The 18,820-nt window shown below is 38.2% G+C and overlaps 1 protein-coding gene across 1 annotated transcript in view; it reads left to right on the top strand.

Annotated features, from left to right (window-relative positions):
- cpne9 (copine family member IX) overlaps positions 1 to 18,820 on the top strand; it is an 87,714-nt gene that overhangs the window by 5,965 nt on the left and 62,929 nt on the right. The window contains exons 3-4 of the mRNA XM_053316946.1: positions 14,084 to 14,130; positions 18,094 to 18,197. Of these exons, the coding sequence (XP_053172921.1) occupies positions 14,084 to 14,130; positions 18,094 to 18,197 (151 nt within the window). The remainder of the gene's footprint in view (positions 1 to 14,083; positions 14,131 to 18,093; positions 18,198 to 18,820) is intronic.

Raw genomic sequence — 18,820 nt, forward strand, 5'->3', positions numbered from 1 at the left:
CTGTGTCACTCTCAGACCATTACACGTAGAAGGAGGAAGATTATATTGTACAACTTAGAGTGTTATTTATTTGTACATCTGAATGCACTTTTTCACAGATGTTTCCATAAGCTGCACCACAAACTCTTAACCCTTGAGTCAGCTGATATTTAGACAGCCCGAGCTGTTTTTATGAGTGTCAGCTGTTGGATAATTTGGTAGGAAAGTTACATGGGAGCAAATGCCACGGCAGTAATGTGACCACAGTTTATGACAGGAAGGAAGTAATTAACGGTATAGCAGGGAGAGGAGATTGACCCACTCAATCAATCAAACGTCGCTTTTCCACCTCTCATGTAAATGAGTTAATCAAATCATACACCCATAATCAGAGCTACATGTAAGGCTGTAAATGACTGTAGGCTGCTGATTGTGTAAATGCAGTAGTACATGTCCACAGCAAAAATACATATTATACAGTCTGGTCAAAACCTATTCTGCCTAATGGTCCACTTCTTTATAGATTGTCTAATTGAGTCCTGATCAATTTTCTATGTGGGAAAAAAAGAAAGCATAAGTAGTTCAAAGTGCTTCACAGATGATTGACAAGCTGATAATACATAACAAGTGACAACATGAAGAAAAAGAATAAAAATGATGAGAGAACAAAAATAAAGAACAATTTCAAAAGAAAAAAGTTGAGAAATAATGAAAAATATGGATGATAAAAATGTTTAGAACATTTAAATAAAGTAAGATACACGAGGGGAAATAAATAAATAAATAAATAAAAACAAGAGTGAATAAGAGAAAAAGTTTATTTAAAAGAAAAGTCAAACACTAGGTTAAAAGATTAAAATGACAAATGAAAAGTAAAATGAAATAAAAGAGATAAAGTTTAAACTACGTTAAAAAGAGATTAAAAGACAGAAGAAGCATGAATAAAATCAAATTACAAGATAAAACTTTGGTAAAGAGGTGACGCTGTCTATCATTTTTAGGCTGTGTGAGTCCCTCATTCACTACTCACTATTTAATATACTTTAATATTTAAGTCAATAGTGAGCTGTAAATTGAGAATTTTGGACACTCACTAATTGTCATCACTGGCAGCTGTATAGTGGTATACAGCTGCCAGTGGTATGTATAGTGGTAATTTTCACCTCTGTAAATTGTGGCTCAATTTTATACTCAGAAGCTAGGACTATATATGTTTTTTTAAACATGTGAGACTTTCCTGATCTATTTTAGTCCAGTCAATTTATAGAAGAGAAGAGGTGGCCCTGTTTATCAAGGCGAAGGAAGAAAAGAGATAATAAAGCCTGCAGCTTTCACCATTAAAGCCCATTAAAGTGCCTAAAACATGTGAAACATTGATGGATTATTTGATAACTATGCACATCAGATGTGTTTTTCTTCTTTGCGGTGAAATGATTTATCGTTCAATCAGTCAGTTAATTGCCGGAAAACCATCTCACAATCATTTAAATCCTGATACAAAGACATTTTGACTCCAGCTTCTCAAATGTGAAGATTTGCTGCTGTTAAAAGCCTACTTTCTTCCCATCTGATAATGCTGTGTGTGTGTGTGTGTGTGTGTGTGTGTGTGTTATTTGTGTGGGTTATTTCAATGCTTTTATTTGTTAAAGTTAGCGTTTGCTTACCTGAGCAGGTGGTAGTTTCCAGTTAAGTTAGGCTGACAAGGTAAAATGGTTGCCTGGTCATAGTGGGAGAGAGTGGGTGGCATTTTGGTGAGGCCTCAGATTATAGCGCAGTCCTGGAATAAGTCCTAAAAAGACACATTTACCGACCGAAATGTCTCACACGGAAGCTACAACACTACCAGGAACACCAACTCACAGATAGCCAACAAAGAGACATGATGGATGCATTTATCAGCCTGCACAGAGGCTAGCAGCTAGTTAGCATGGCTAGTAACGTTAGCATATAAGGTGTAGGTGTTTCTGGTTTAACAGCAGCGTACTGGGCATGTGACAGATGTGTTTAAAGCGTTCGTGTGCTCTTTAAAGATGTCATGGCCCGGATATAAAGTCACAAAGCTGACGGACTGTTAGCCTAGCATGCTAATACTACGTAAACATAGGCTACAGAGAGAAACAGATGAAAGGAACTAGATAATTAGGATAGTTATAGTTAAGATTAAAACATGTTCTCTTTTAAATCAAACACACAAAGATATGACTGTATGACAATTGTTCTTCCAACTGCATTTATACCTTTTTTTTCTTTTTACTTAAACGTAGCTTAACCATATGTGCTACTTCAGGACACCTTAACAACAATTGGAACCACTATAGAAAATTGCATTTGATATCCAGGAATTCACATTATACAAATTGGCCACAATTAACAGTCTAGCCATAGGTTTTTAATTTGTGTAATTTCTTCTTGTTTCACTGTAAGTTGTTTTTAGTTGAGGGTTGAGGGTTTTTTGCTTGTTTTATTAAAGATTCACTGCAGATATGTTTGAATTTGTCATGTGCTCCCTTCTTCTTTGTGTACAGTTTCAGTCACCAGCCCCGATAACATATCCTGTGTTTGTGTGTGCTTTGTGGAAGAATGTGCAAAGATACCAAAGCAAGATTGTAAGGGTCTGCCCCTTATCTAATTTATTGATGACTCACAGTTTGTCCTTGAGGATGTCATATCACTTTGCCCGCTCCTTGTGTAAATTAAATTTGAGTTTGTGGTACTACGCAATCAAATTACCTAATGCTGTGTATCTGCCCACACGTAAAGAGGATACATATTTGGAATAAATGTGCATTTCTGTTTTTAGTGATGAATTAGTGAGCCAGGTTGGAAAGAGTCATTAAAAGATACATAGATGGATTACTAAGAGTAGGTAACATACAGTAATGGTTTTAATCTAATGTGCATGCATGCAACATATTTCCAGTCCTGTGCTTTTTCTCTGCAAACAAGAAGCTTCCTTTTACTTTTATCAATGGTACCTTTTGGAGTTTTTGACCCATACTAATGCTATAGAGCAATATTTGCACAGGTGGGACTCTGTTGTGTTTGTATCTTGAGCACAAGGACACATACACGAAAGGGTGATGTGATTCTGAGGATTTAATGCTTTTCCACAGATTGTAATTTATTGTAATGCACCTGCAAATGTAGCAACGAGGCCACAATGTTAAAGAAAAAGAAAACCCGGCATTGCAAATGTTCTATGAGTTAGGAAATCCATTCATCATGTCTGTGAGGCCTCAAGGATACACACAGAGAAAGAAAAACTTTTTTTACATTATGCAAGGCTGCTTTTTTTTATTTTATTTTATTTTTTATTTTTACAAATTTCAGTCAATTAATGTTTTAATAGTAACAATGACTCAAAGGTATGTCATGTGAAAGGGGTTGCATGATAAACCAACAGAATTATCACACACACTATATTTCTCCTCATCTCTTCAGCACATTTATGATTCAGTCCTAATGCTCTCATTAACACCAGCATTACAAAGTTAGCATCTAGCTGGTGAACATAGTGGAGCTTTTAGCAGTAAAGGATTTTTTCTCAGCTAAAAGCCTAAAGGAGTGGGAATATTGTACTTTTACATTAATTATGAATGCTGATGTTGTGTTGTTGTCTGCCAGATGTACAAACAGCAAACTGGTTGCTAGGACATATACAAATAATAACTTTATAAGCCAGTAGTGTGTCAGAATAATATCAAATGTGTGATGATGATCTTGTTGTAGAGTTCCGTACCCATGTGGCCAAAAATCTGTCATTTACAATAAAGCATGTTCATTTTAAACATGCATTGCAGGATCATGAGAGATTTGTGGAAAGATATCAGTTTGTAGTTGACTCAATTTTAAAACTGTCTCAGACTTAGCTAACTACAACCCTGACATCATTAGTTCATATAATAATCAAATCCATCCATCACTAGATGATTTGTTAATATTTTGTTCACCAGGCATTGAAGTTATGTAAGCCCTTTTGGAAAGTATTCGTGCATGCTGTGTATCAATTAATGCTGTCAGTCAGGGTGTTTTAGAGTATGTGTCACTTTTTTCATTTTGAACCAAAAAAACCTTTGAAATATGATGTTCTGCTTGCTGTTAGTTTCAGTCTCATGTATAGATTTGTTCATCTTTATAAACAGATATCTGGAATCAGCAGGACAAGAATTGTGGTTTCCAGTAGGACTAACACTTGTGATACAGGAGAACAACAATCTCTGACTCCATCAGCTGTTGTTTGCCAATGATTTAGCTTTTTATTTGTTGTTTTTTGTCCATTTCTGTATTCATATGCATATTTCTAGAGAGCTTTTGCCCTCAGCTATCATATAATTATAGTAAACAACAGTAAGTGCTGTTAAATATGGGTAAAATACAGTTAAAATTCATTTTCACCCATTAAACAATTAGACATTCTAAATCTGATTACACAAATGCATTTTCAATTTCCAATTCAAGGAAAAACACTAATTTATTAAAAAAAACTAAATTTCCCTAGAGTTGCACCATGCAGCTTGATACAAATCTGCACCACCATTAAAGTCCCTCCGGTTTGCAAAAAAGGGTCGCAAACAGGGATGTAAAAAGATATATCTACTGCATATATGACATATCTAGTATAGTTGAACAGGTAATTACACTGCATCCAGATGATCTATGTTAAGAAAAAGTAAAGACGTTGGATTGTTTCAGATATTTTAGCAGGAGTTCAACCCGCCAAGTCCGCCCACAACACAATGCCCTAGCATGAGCCACGTCATCCAGCACCTGCAGGCATGTGTGACCTCAATCACATCGACGCTGCCCTTGGAGGGATGTAAACGGGCTTTCATACATTTGCCCAAGTGAGTAAAATTCTTCTCCATTTGAACAGCAGCGGCTACGAAGAATTGAAATCCCTTAAGAGATTGTGAGCTGGAAAAAGAAGAAGAAGGAGGAAAAAAGTTGTGTCATTTGGTCAGAAATAAATGCAGTTGTATGACAGATAGTGAAGTGACCCTTCTGCACTTAAAAAAAGCATCATTTCCATCTGCAATTCAGTCCAGATTTAATGGATTTCAGTTCTAAATGACTCAAATTTAGGTATAATTCTTTAGGTGCTTCATGTTCTCATGAATTCCTGAAGCAACGCACCATGTACAAGAGTCATCTGGCTCTTTTATTTCTATCCACCACCATCTAAACCTCTATCAGTTTCCATATGAAACATCCCACTTATCTTATGTAACATCATTTGCTGGTGGAATGCTAAAAGTTTTTCATCCACATGCATGGGTGTCTCATTCCATTAAAATATTTAGGAGAGACAGCCTCCCCACTCACCAGCAGTCCAGTATTAGATACTTATAGATAGAAGTGTGGATAGATAGTTTAGATAGAATAGTAGAGTATTTAACCCTTACATACTGCTCATATTCTATACCCTCGAAGTATGTTCTGGGTCAAATCTTCTCATAAAAAGTGTCTTTACCAAATTTTGAAGCAATGATTTGTTTAGAAGGCAACAATAGTTGATCTGATTGATCAATAAATGTTTGATTAAACCTTGATGAATGTTTTAGAGAGCAGAGAGAGTGTATCTTTTTTGGTTGTACACCACTCATGTTTGGAGAAAAACCGCTACTATCACACAATATAATGTCCTATTTCACCTATGACATGAAAATATAACATAGCAATAATGATTTAAATGTATTTTATTGAAAGAGAAAATGACAAGAACTTTATGGAGCTGTGGGGTTTATTGTATAACTATTAGAGCCATCAGTCTTCACTGCTACATCATAAAAAGAAATCCTGATAACTACTATTTAAACTATTAACTATTCATTTAACTAAAAGCCATGTCAATAAATACGGGTCAAATTTGACCCAGAACAGCCAATATGGACAAAAGTTTGTAGCACCTATACAAAAGTATAACATTTTAAAATATGTATTTTTAAAAATTCAGGGTAAAAGACATTTGGGGTCCTTTTACAACAGCCAAAAGTCAAAATGGGTCAAATTTGACACAAACCATATATAAGGGTTTATAAGGAATTCCAGCTAAAATCAATTGTTTGTCTAATAAATGACGATTCTACATTGTCTTTCATTGTGAGGATGATGAATCATGTTGATTACATTATGTGATTCTTCCTGTACATTCATTTTGTTGCATCTGCTTGAGGATTTTTGACTCATCAGCAGGTAGGAGTTCATGTTTTTGTTATAGAACAGCAGGTGTGATTTTTAGTTTGGAGAGATTCTTCCTCATCCTGTTTTGGTGCCTGCTGAGGTTATAAATGACTCATCCTGATGATATACTGTATTAACTATATGATTCAGACTTTTTTTTTTTTGGCTTTGTATTACTTTTTTAGCACTAATGCAATTTTTGCTCCTACAAGTATGTATTTGAGTATAAGCTTTTAACAAAAGAAAGATATAGTGCAGAATATCATGGCACATAGTGAAAGACAGAAATGATAGAGGGCAAGGACTTTTACATTGCCTTGAAAACATTTGCTTTATCCAATTGTATACACATCAAGTTGACAGGTTCCACTTCCATGGACAGGTCAATTATAATTCAATAAAGCCTAAGACCATCTAAAAAAAAAAAAGGTCACTGGTCTCTAATTACCCCCGAGGTCTCCTAATGAGATCTGAGGAAAGAGTGAGCAGCCCCTGTTGGTTCAGACATTCCACACCCATGGCATTTACTAGTCACCTTAATTTAAAATATAGATATACTATAATTGTTTTCATGTCTTTTAGATGAAGAATGTGTTGATGTCACATCTAATTATAAAGGAAGGACTGTGTCTGTATGTATGTCCTTCACATATCTTGAGAAGAGTTCATCCAGTCAGCTTCACGCTTGGGGGCATATTGTTTAGGACCCAAGTGCTAGTACAAGTGTAAGTGCAAGTGTTGAATTTGGTGCAACTTGAACACACGACACATTTAATATTGATAATCTCTGAATATACAAACGATCCGTGAGCTGCTCATCTCTGCAGCAGTGGGTCAGGGCTTCGGGGCTCTGCTACTGCATGTTATGAGAATAGCTGGAGATGAGAGATGTATAGTTAGTCAGAGAAAGCATAGCGTCCTTGGACACGTGACATGTCTAATATTGATACACTTTGGATGTATGCTGTCTAGCGATAAGGAAAGAATGAGGTGTTGAAACAGTGACCATTCTCCACTGATGATCAGAGGAGCATTTTTCTGAATCTAGAAATGTGTGAGTGAACACTTTGACTCATGATAACATTGGATGTGTTGGAAATTGCATATAACCTAACTGGAAATGATGTGCCAAATAATAAAATAGCTATTGAAAATATTGTTCATTAAACCCTCAAGTCTTTCCATGAGTTGTTTTCACCAAAAATATTTATGTTTGTAATATTTTTGTATTCCAGAATAATAAAGCCATTTGAATCAGGAGCGTCAAGTGAATGAGAAAAGAATGATGTTTATTATATAAGTACAATGAGATAGACAAAGTCATCCCAGAACAACTCCACCATAAAGTCTATACACCGGTGGTGATGAGGCAGATGAGTCGGATGCAAATGACGGCATATGAAAAGATGGGACTGTTGCTCCTGTGGAGTCTGGGCGGTGATGAGGAGGTGGCGGGGCGCATATACTGTAACAGCTGTATGTCACACTAGAGCACAGAGAGAAAGAGGTATACTTAAAAAGACTGCAACTAGATAATAGGCTGACGATGAAAGTGTGGCATTGTGCTATTGGATACCGTGAGTGACAGGTGACAATTGAAACTCAAACTACCCCGTCCCTCCTCCGGAACATTGACAACCAGGAAATAGTAAAACTAAAGGGCGTTACCACCAACTATGCCTGTTATGAAAAGAGAGTCTTCTGAACTTTTGCTAAGGTTCATGAGCATGAGCACAGCCGGTGATCAGAGGTGTACAGCAAGTCAGAGAAAGGTTTCTTCACATGTCGTGCTTTAAAAAAGAAAAAAGCAGACAGCAAAAACAAAACTTTTGATCAAGAATGGACAGATTCTTAGCTTGCTTCCCACAGGCAGTTCAAAACCAGCACAAATCATATAAGTGCAAAACTGCAAATCCTTTGAGCAAATATACCCACTCAAACAAGCCATATAAACAAACTAAGAGCCCAACATGATTGATTTATTTTAGTATGTTTTCTAAAGCTCTCTGTAATGTATTTTGTTTTTAAGATGCAGCCCTTGTAATACTTGAAATGAGAAAAGATTCAACGGTTACTTTCTTTCATATTGTTGGTGCATATACTCATTCACACCTCAACAGTATTAATTTTGTTATGCGTGGAAACAGCAATATTGGGGGGCCCTTAGGCGTTTTGAATGGGCGCTGTGCTATTCACAATAATATTACAGAGCAGTTTGCTGCTGTTATATGATCTGTTTTCAGCTGTATGAATGTAGGGTTTAAGCCCAAACAAATGATGATAAATGTATTCATGAGTTTAATGTTTGAAATAGAATCAGCTCAGGTTTGATTTGCCACTGAGACATGGAGCCAGGAAGTTATTAGTGTAGCTTAGCATAAGTAGCTACAAGAAATTATTGCTGCACATATATTTCTGTTGTACAGATTAGAAACAAATGAGATACAACATGATAGTTAGTTAATGAGCTTTTAAACCCAAAACACGCAACAGAAAATAGGTTGGAGTAGAAGCTAGTAGTAGCATGTAGCTGCTAACCAGTGGCGGCTGGCCCATAGGGGGCGCTGGGGCCCCGCCCCACCAGCTGTTTAGGGGAAAAAATATCTTTTACATTTAAAAAAAAAAAAATCAATGTCAATTTTACTTAATAGTGTGTGTGCCTACATGCAATTTAAATCATTTAAACAACATTTCCACCAACTGACACTCATTAAACAGTGAATTTCCACTGACAGACAGTGTGTCATTCTCTCATGGGGCGCTCAGCAAAGCGCCCCTGACCTGCAGCCAAACAGCCAATCCGGTATGGTTGCTAGGGAGAAATTATGAATAATTGGCCTATCAACGTCGGCAAAGTTAACGCCGATGGGGCGCTAGAAAATTCGCCCCAACTGCTACGTAAAATGCGTGAAGGTTTAGGATTGCTAAAACTACATGAGGAGCCAGCGATAGTTTTTTTCGTAGTGCGACTCCCAGACTCTGTCCTACGCTACGGCGGGGAAAAAAATACGTGCTACGACGATGGCGGTGACAACCGGAGTTCAAGAGCAGCCTCCACCTAATTCGGTTAAATCATTATTAATCTACCCTTTTGCAAGACGGACGACGGAGGAAAAACTTCTCGTTAAGGAGCTGGAACTGAAACTGAAACATGGATGCTGTCTACATCGCAGGAATCACCCAGGCATTCATTAACCGCATGCAGGCTATCAGGTATGTTAAATGCATTATTATGTAGCCTAGCCTAATTGTTAATTCTCTGCATAAATTATGTGTAGCCTTAAATGCTTATGTCATCTTATTCAAATTATTAATTTATCTGTGAAGTTTAGATGAAATAATTATAACAACCTTGGGTTTGGTTAATATATCCCTAACCAGTTTTCACAACTTACTCATAAAACTTATGTATTGGATCAGGGAGGCTGTTCCTAATCTGACTGAGGATGAGGAGTACAGGGAACCTGTTCAGGAGCCACCCACAAAGAAACGGAGAATATTGGGAGAAGACATGCAGAGGAACAGACACACAGAGGACCAGAGACATTCTTGTGTCTTTTAAGTTGTGTATATATAGCTATATGTTGTCAATATGTAATATTATGTAATTGTAATATAGCTGTGGAGAATGCTGTGACAGGCTGTGACAAATGTATGACACTGATGCTGTTTTTTGTCTTGATTAGAGAGGGTATTAAAATCATCTGTTTTATGTTTAATTTTTGAAAATAACTTGATTCTAAATTCTTTGTATATGTTACACTTTAATAGGAAAAGTTCTCTTTCATTCTCTCTTCTCAACCCACACTCACCTTAGACACCCCCCCCTCCACTCACTCACTCATTCACTCACTCACTATTGATTTGTATAGATTCAGCTGAAATCATACCCTTGTTGTGAATTTATCCCTTGATTGTATTGTATAGTATTTGATAGCATAAAGTCTAATTATAGCTGTAAATTGTTACTTTTTCTATGAAATTAAATTATTATTGTGGAACTGTAGTCATTTTCCGACTGTTCATTTGAATGCTTATGATAGATTAGGCAGGGAAATCTGTTGGCACACCAGCCCCACCAAAAAAAAATTTCACCAGCCGCCACTGCTGCTAACTAGGATGCTACATACTACAACACAGTAACACTATTGATTTTATTACCCGGTATGCTTGTCTTTTCTGACATTTCTTCCCAGTTGGTTGTCCTGGTAGGGTAGGAGGTTAGAGTTACTCAGAGATGTGCAAAATTAACCTTTCCACTATTCTTCCCTTTAGTATAATTATGGCAGCCATGACTTCCACCTTCTGTCCATGACCGAATCCCACAGGAGACTCATTGTGGAGGCCAGTGTCTCTGAGGTCGAAGTGCAGTTTAGTTTGACTTTGGCAGCCAAACCTTGTGGAAAATCAACACAATGATTGTCTGACTCACACTGGAGCAGAGTTAGAGGCTAGCTACTTTCAGTCTTTATGCTAAGCTAGGTTAAATCCACCAGAGCTTGACTCTGACAATTAGGGGGAGTTATGTCGTCTCAGTTTAAGGTCGATGGGATTTTCATTGCTAATGCAGCACCCCTTGTCATTTAGGCTGACAAGAAGACCTGATGTTCACATTAAAAACCCTTCCTGGTGCAGGGTATCTCCTTATATTTGTTTCAGTCTGTGCAGTTTTGTCATAGCTGCTCCACTGAGGTTCAAGAATTGGCCTCAAAAGGATCCGGGATCTCATGCCTTATCCTTCTCTTGGCAGCCGATCAATAGATTTGCAGGGATGTGTGCCCGCTCTGGCTCACCTAAATTGCTTTGTGAGAGGTGTATCGGAGAGGGATTTCTTACAGCCAAGCCCTTAAAACCTACCCCATCTTCTCCGGCTGGAGTCTGCCACCACCTGACTGTGTCAGACTTGGATTTCTACTCCGCTCCCATTTGCCAAGCAATTGTCTATCCATCTCTTTTCTTTCCCTCCAACTCTTTTTCACCACTACTGCCATGCCACCTTTTCTTTGTCCTCTATTTCTTATCCCCCTCAACCTCTATCATCCTTCTTTCGCCTTCCCCTCCCTTTTAATATTCTGTTCTGCACTCCTCCAGTTGTCCCTTTCCAGCCTCACCCTCCATCACTCCCTGCACCCGATCCACCGCTCTGTTCCACCTCACAGCGAGTAGCTCTGATTATATTTTCCTGCAGTGCAAATCCATGAGGCAGGCAGCGAGAAATCCCCAGTCGAGAAAAACCTTCATACAGGTGACTGTCACTGTCAGCTCGCTTGGCATTAGCCTGAAAGTACACCTTGCCATTTTCAGTTACACTCAACACATGGATGGAACAGAAATTTAAATACTAAAGGGGATTGAAATCTCTCCGTGTGCTTGCATGTACCTATATGCTGTTGATATCGTCTTTACATCGTTGCACAATCTGTGTGTGTGCATGGCTGTGAACATATTTCCTGGAGACTTCCATCCTTTTTCTCTGGCACTGCAGATCCAACTTAATATAATTTGCGCCATAGTCCGAATTATTCATGCTAAGAGTCACCTGGGTACCTGTCCTGAAGCCAGACTATTATCAGGAGTTGTAGTTGCAAGTAGGGATCTCAGTGACAACGAATTGCCTTGTGATTACGCCGCTCCGTGGCTGACCAGATGGGCTCTTTCCTTTCTCAGTCACTTTCCATCGAGTAGGCAATCAGTCAGGTTCTTCGGACACTGCCGAAACTGATGTAGCCCCGGTGTGGATTACTCACTATCAGGCTGTGTTACTGTTACTTTGCAACCTTAGTGAAACATCAAGGTTCTCTGACTTTGCAGATAAAGATACTTGTAGTGTTTGTTGTCTCTTACATATTTATAACATCATTATTTCAGTTGATGGTGAGGAGAGGGCATTGGGGTATGACTTACAAGTCTCTCTGATCCCCGCAGTGTGTTTGCCTTCATTGTTTTGTATTTAGTGATTTAATTGAAGGCTATTCAACAAACTGATTAACTTGTGATACTTGAGTTCGCAAAATCCATTTAAACAGCAGTGTAATCTTCCCACACGGTTAACAATCTGACAAAGAAAAGATTGTTTTCTTCTAAAGATGCATTTAAAAGGTTCTTCGCCTGCTGCCCTTTCCCTGTTATCTCCCCTCTGTTAATTGCTCATTAGGAGGGAAAATGTGGTTTTAATCGTCTGCTGGTCCAGACAGTCTGAAGTTCATTAGAGCTAATGTCCTTAACTTCACAGAGTAGCTGATGGTGCCCGTCTAGACACAAACAGCAACACTTGGCCAATTATTAATACATCCCATAAGAGCCTTTAGCGGGTGATGTTCGTTTGCTTATGTGTACACATAGTGTGTTTAATCCAAACATTAGAACATGATACATCTGTGGGTTATAATTGGGCTGTCTCTTCTGCATGCAGCTGTGGTCAAAGCAACATTTCTTCTCAGAACATAAATGTTTGGGGAAGAAACCACAGCAGGACATTGTGAATTGTGAACCAGGAATAATGGCCAGTCAGGGGACCCTTTCAGTAACTTAGGCTTACCCACTAAGGCTACTTTTATTTTAACAATACAAAGAGTCTATAACCATGCTAACAGCTTTTCAAAGGTTAATGCTCATTGTAAAGAACACGAAACGTGATACATTATATTATTTTTTAAAACTTCAAAATAAAGTCCATGTAAATCATATTGTTCTAGTGTTATTTGTCTTTAATTTCAATATTTCAGTTTAGTGTACTAAAATGTAAAATAGCATTAAACACAAAAATAGTTTATGCTGATGGGAATGTATTGGTTATAAATAGGGAAGCACCATTCCAATATAAATATCAGATATCGACCGATCAGGTATTGGATAATGGGGCTGATCCATGGGTCCATTTCTTGACATCGATTAGATGTTTATTTTCAGTTTCAGCTGCTATACAAAGAAAGTTGATTCCTTTTTTATTTAGAATGCTGTTCCAAGTTGCTGCCTCTGCACAATTATTTATTATTTAAAAAAAATAACAATTCAGTATATTTATATCTGTGTTGATTTGTTACATTTTGTTTTACAAAGTTAGTAAAGTAATGTTTAAGTCAAGCGTTATTAGGACTGAAAAAGTCAGATCCATTCATGCCTAGTTTTGCATAAAATGTATATTTTAACTGAATGTTGCCATTCTGATGAATTTCTATAATAACTTCATGGTAATCAATCTGATCTGACAGTTGTAGAGATATTGGGGGCGGTGAAAGTTCCTTTAAAAAAATCTAAATCTAAAGACTGTACAAACTTACATGGCAAACAATTCAATACTTTTTGAGATATCTCACTCTGGACCATATTGGACTACCCAACATTTCCATCCCTCAGGTTACAGTGCCAGTTTGGCTAAAAATGATAACAATAATATATATACCCAGGCCATATTGTTTCATTTTTCCTCCTCAGCCTAATACCTTATGCACAGCATTCTTGCCTTTCAGTAATTATAGATATTGATAGCAGGGAAAAGTCTGGCTGAAGGTGGTGACAGCATAACTTCGAGGCAGAGAGTGCAGAGATTGATCACTGCTGCATTGTTACACAGGTATACTTGGAGGAAAAGTGAGAATTCAAAATATATTGTGTTGTGTGCAGTTTAACAACTCTATTGTTGCTTTATTTGCATTCAATGTAGATTAAATAAACCCACAATATATGAATCAGCCTGAGGTTTCACATTCTAACAACAGTGTTGTAATGGTTTTATAAAAGAATTATTGACTTTACCTCTAGCCATGTCAGAGCTAATGAAAACAGATGGGTCACATTGATTTTCTCACCTGAGTGTCTTAAGTCAGGTGCCGCAGGAGTCAATGTGTAAAAGCCATCAGGCTAATCACAGACATGGAATATCTTCTTTGTTAATCATCTTCTTCTCCTCTTCTTTTGCTTCCAGTGGTCGTGCTGTATTTGCAGGGTGTGGGAACCAAAGAGTGGAGGGAGGTGAGTCCAACATCCTTTTGTTATCCGATATAAATATCCAAAATTTATGCCTATACCTCTCAGCCAGATATGTGGGTATTTGTATGAATTCTGTGAGATGAATATTAACTTCAAGCCTTCTCCTTCATGCCAGTCACTTATTAAGATGAAGTCCAGAGCAACTCACAGCAAACCCCTGAAAACATTGTTGTAGAAAATTGAAAGTGTCAGCTTCTTCACTTGTCCATACAAGTGTAACCACAGTCTGAAATGGACTCTGGTAGAGAATAAAAGCTCCATATACACCAGACCCAAGCTGATGAATAAATATTAGAGGTTAAAGAATGACTAAATAAAAATGATCTTATCATATTAGGTTTGTGATGTTAGACAAGAGAAGTTCACAGTGTGACTCAGGCCTGGAAGAAAAAGAAGGAACCTCTTTAGTCTCATTAAATATGCAAGTCTGTTCCTTTTGGACTTCTTGCTGTCTCGCCCCCTGTCACAGGGTCATATGACCTTCCACTCACAGCTGTTTCTTTGGATACCCTCCCTTTTCATGTCTCTGGCACACAAACACATTTCTTTGTCCTTTCTCAGACCCATTTTACCTCATATGTTTTCCCTATGACACTCTCTCTTTAGTTGGTGTATTTACCAATTTGCAAACTGAAAGTCAACAGCGGTGTGATGTCCGCTGATCCCCTCACTTCAAGACACATCACACCTTTTCATTCCATGTGGCAGGACTTAATCAGATACATGGCATGAATTGCACTGCAATCAGCAGAGTAAACATCTCATCGCCGGCCGTACACATATCAACGCCATGAGCAGATAATTGTGCTTGAATGGAAACCTGAAAAATCCTGTTTGCTTTTGACATCATGTTTTGCATTCTGGCAATACTTTAAATAGCATAACATGTATCATATCACTATATCCTGAAGGTGTGATATGATGTTTCTGTGAGTTTTAAGGGGGAACAATCCAATATTGGTTGTTTTTCGGGATTTTGTTATGCTTTTTTGTGAGAGGGGGTTGTTATTTAGAAAAGTGGATCATAGTTATGCAGTGCTTCTTTTCTGCCTGATTCAGCTGTTTTTGGGTGTACTGTTATTTTTTCTGATCACAAGTGCTTCCATTTTCACCAGGCAATAGATCCTCCACTCACTGGCCCCCGCATGTCACCTGTAGTGGCCCATGGGGGATTACTGTACCACCGATGTATTAAGAGAGGTCAACATGATGCTGCCGCTCAGCCAGTGCTGCCAATTTGTCCCAGTCTCCTCCATCAAAAAGCTTTTTTCCACTCAAACCAATGTTACAGAAAAAGACTTCAGTAAAACTATTGATTGAATACCTAAAATTGCAAACAAGATCAATTACTACTCTGTGTATTATGAATGTTTAATTGTAAAACTTTCCCAGAGACTAGAAAACTATTTTATGGTGCATTATGTCATCCCAATGTAAAATCTATGACAGGTGGGGCCACTTGGAATAATCAATACAGTCTGTGGTCTGTGAGCTCCAGGTTTGATACCTGGTGTGGGGACCTTTATTCATATACAAATACTTTTACTGCCTCAGCAAATAGAGATACAAACACTGGGCTTTCTGCATATCTCTAACAGCAGCACTGTTTGGATCTCTGGGAGTGACATTAAGCGAGGTCCAAACACACACTGACAATTACTGCTTAATGACATATGGTGCCACCAAAGAGAACGAAACAGAGATGTTTGAGATTGTCATTTTAACCTCCTTGGCAGAGTTAAGTGTTCAACAAAAGACGAATGGTTAGCAGCTTTCCATAGTTAATAAAACATAACACCTTAGGATGTTTTTGACTGGACTGACCACAGACCAGCCTTAAAGCATGATTGTCTGTGAGTGAGTGAGTGAGTGAGTGAGTGAGTGAGTTACACCATTGGTCAGCCAGCAGGAGTTTCCTCCATTGGCCATTGTTCTTTTAAAATGAATTGGTGGATGGAAGTGGAGAGTGATAGTTTCCTGCTGGATTTTCTAACTGAACTAGTACCAGGACACATTTTGCTATGTGTCTGACATTTTCACATCACAAAGTAAAATATGTGATTCATGTAGGCTGTTATATAAGCTTAGTGTGGGGCTGCTGCTGATGCTGATAAGCTTAAATTTGCACCTGAGATACTGTCAAAAGTTTCATTTACAGTGGAAAGTATGTTTTTTACTTAAACATAGCTTACCCATGTCATGTGATATGCCACTTCAGTACACCATACCAGCAAATATTACTATGAGATGGACATGTAATATCCAGGAATTCACATTCGAGACACTGCTGACTATCCTTGAAACAAATTCTCCCACTGTCACACTTTGACCATACACGGTCCAGCCATATTCAAGGTTTTGACCCGGTCTCATTCTTCTATTATAATTGATTTTTGCTCATTTAATCACAACTATTGGAAGCCAAGTTCTCATGAGCTTTAGGGTGACATTCAAATAAGCATAGCTACACTATGTGCTGCCTTTTGAATTATTCTAAGCTTGCATACATCTTAGTTTGAGTCTGGAGTCTTTCCAGGTATTGGGTTTGCATAAGCTCTACCAAGGTCATGCAAAGAAGATACAAAGTGGTATTTTCAGGGTCTGTTTGCTTCATTCTGTCCTTCGAGGATAAACACAGCTAATCCATCCACGTTATGTTTGAAATTGGCAAAAAGTATAAGGAAGAAATACAATCCAACTACTACACCACACACAAAAATATGATACTATGGTCCATACCCATAAATAAGCTAGTTGCCAGCTTGAGACCTGCAAGATTTCATAGGCAAATATCTGCACAAGCTGTCCAAGAAAGTGACTAGAATTACTTTCATCTAATACAACTATTGTAAAGTAGGCTAAATGAACTCCATTTCTCAAACACAATGAATGCAAATCTCTTACAAGTCAACACTCAATTGTCCACACACGCAAGCAAATTTAAGCATAAATCCTCCCTTTGTGCGCCACTGTTGTTATTCTTTAACAGTTATTTTTGTCTGAATGAGTTCTTTTGTGCATTTCTTACCCTGAATAAATGTTTCTCCTCAATGGTTTCCTTAAGAACATTACATCAAGAAATCCATGGTGTCGGTAAAGCACCCATTTGATATTCCTACATATATAGACTATGTAGAAACAAATTGTCTTTCCAACAGCTCTTTTCACTCTAAGACAACTAAAAACATCTTCCCTGTAACAAAGCAATTCCCTAACCATCACCCACAACGCCTATGTACCTATTAACTAAGCATGCCTGAGTGAGATTATAAACCAAAGGCCTACAGCCCTGAAAATAGAAACAGTACAAGGAAATATCATGGGATTTTCCCTTTAGGTCAATATGGCAGGTAGGTTCTAAGGTCCAATACACTCCCCTGCGAGGTCTTGGTAATGGATAGGCTGGGGACACAGTTGATAGCACGGATTATGTGCGCTGGGCACTAAAGACATGAGTCGAGGTATTGAGGCTGCGGTGAGGCAGTGCCAAGATCAATAGCTCATTACACGGTGCTGTCGGGCCTGGCCACAGAGGCGAGGCTGGCGGTCCACCGGGGGGATTACTGGTGTGATTGTCAGGGAGATGGAGAGATGGCCTGTCCCAGGAGGGAGGCTGGGACCGGGGCTTCTGTGCTTGCTCAGGGCCAGAGCACTGGTTCTAATGTAGCTCTAATGTAGCATTAAGATTTCTCTGGGGGCACAAGATTTAGCACAATGACGCTCAGTGTGAAGCAGTTCGGTCACATTTTCACCAAAGGAGATTTGTATCTATGAATTCTAATCCTGCATTGAATGTTATGGTAATGTGAGTTGCTGCTGAATCTCACAAATGCTATCCAGTTGTTCCTCTGGTATGTTTGTCTTGATATGAGTTTAATCACATGTATTGACTCTTGAATCAATGTTGCTTTTACCACCGATATTTCTGTCTTTCTATTTGTGTAGTTTGGCAGGACAGAAGTAATCGATAACACTCGGAATCCAGATTTTGTCAGGAAGTTTGTCCTGGATTTCTTCTTTGAAGAGAAACAAAATCTAAGGTTTGATGTGTAAGTATGCTGACAACATTTCATTTTCTCTTTTCTGAATACATCTGAACTTGTTTAATTCTAAATGTAGATACATCCTGCTATGTGAATACTTAGATTCAGAGTAACTAACCTAAAGTAACAATGCCTTTGATTACATTTGAATAATTTGTCTTTCTGCAGGTTGTTAGTCGAGTGAAAGGCTAATCTGATTCATTAGGAAAAATGAACAGGCCAATCACTGTGATAACTGGATTATGGGATGTCCGACCACGGAAGGAGTTTTTTAAATAGTCCACTTACCAAGGCCACTTGCTAGTCTCACTGATTAAATTAACGTCCGTCTACCCACTTGCCTATATTGTTCAATTGACCGAACAGTTATCCTTAATCAATAGCAGGGAAAGATCACTTTCATGTCTCTGAAGTTTGAATCAGAAACGTCCTTTTATTGTTCGGTGAGGTCTGTCGGCAGTTGCTTACACTGTTGGGGGGATTTGTGTGAACATGAAGATGTAACAGGAACTTGACCTCAGAGCTTTCTTAATTGCTTTGCAAGGCCATTTCCGTGTCCAGTGTCAAAACAATAACATTTTGTGTAAAACAACCCTCTGCTTGGATGAACACTAGTATATACTACATTC

The sequence above is a fragment of the Scomber japonicus genome, chromosome 4 (assembly GCF_027409825.1).
Source record: "Scomber japonicus isolate fScoJap1 chromosome 4, fScoJap1.pri, whole genome shotgun sequence".
Classification (NCBI taxonomy): domain Eukaryota; kingdom Metazoa; phylum Chordata; class Actinopteri; order Scombriformes; family Scombridae; genus Scomber; species Scomber japonicus.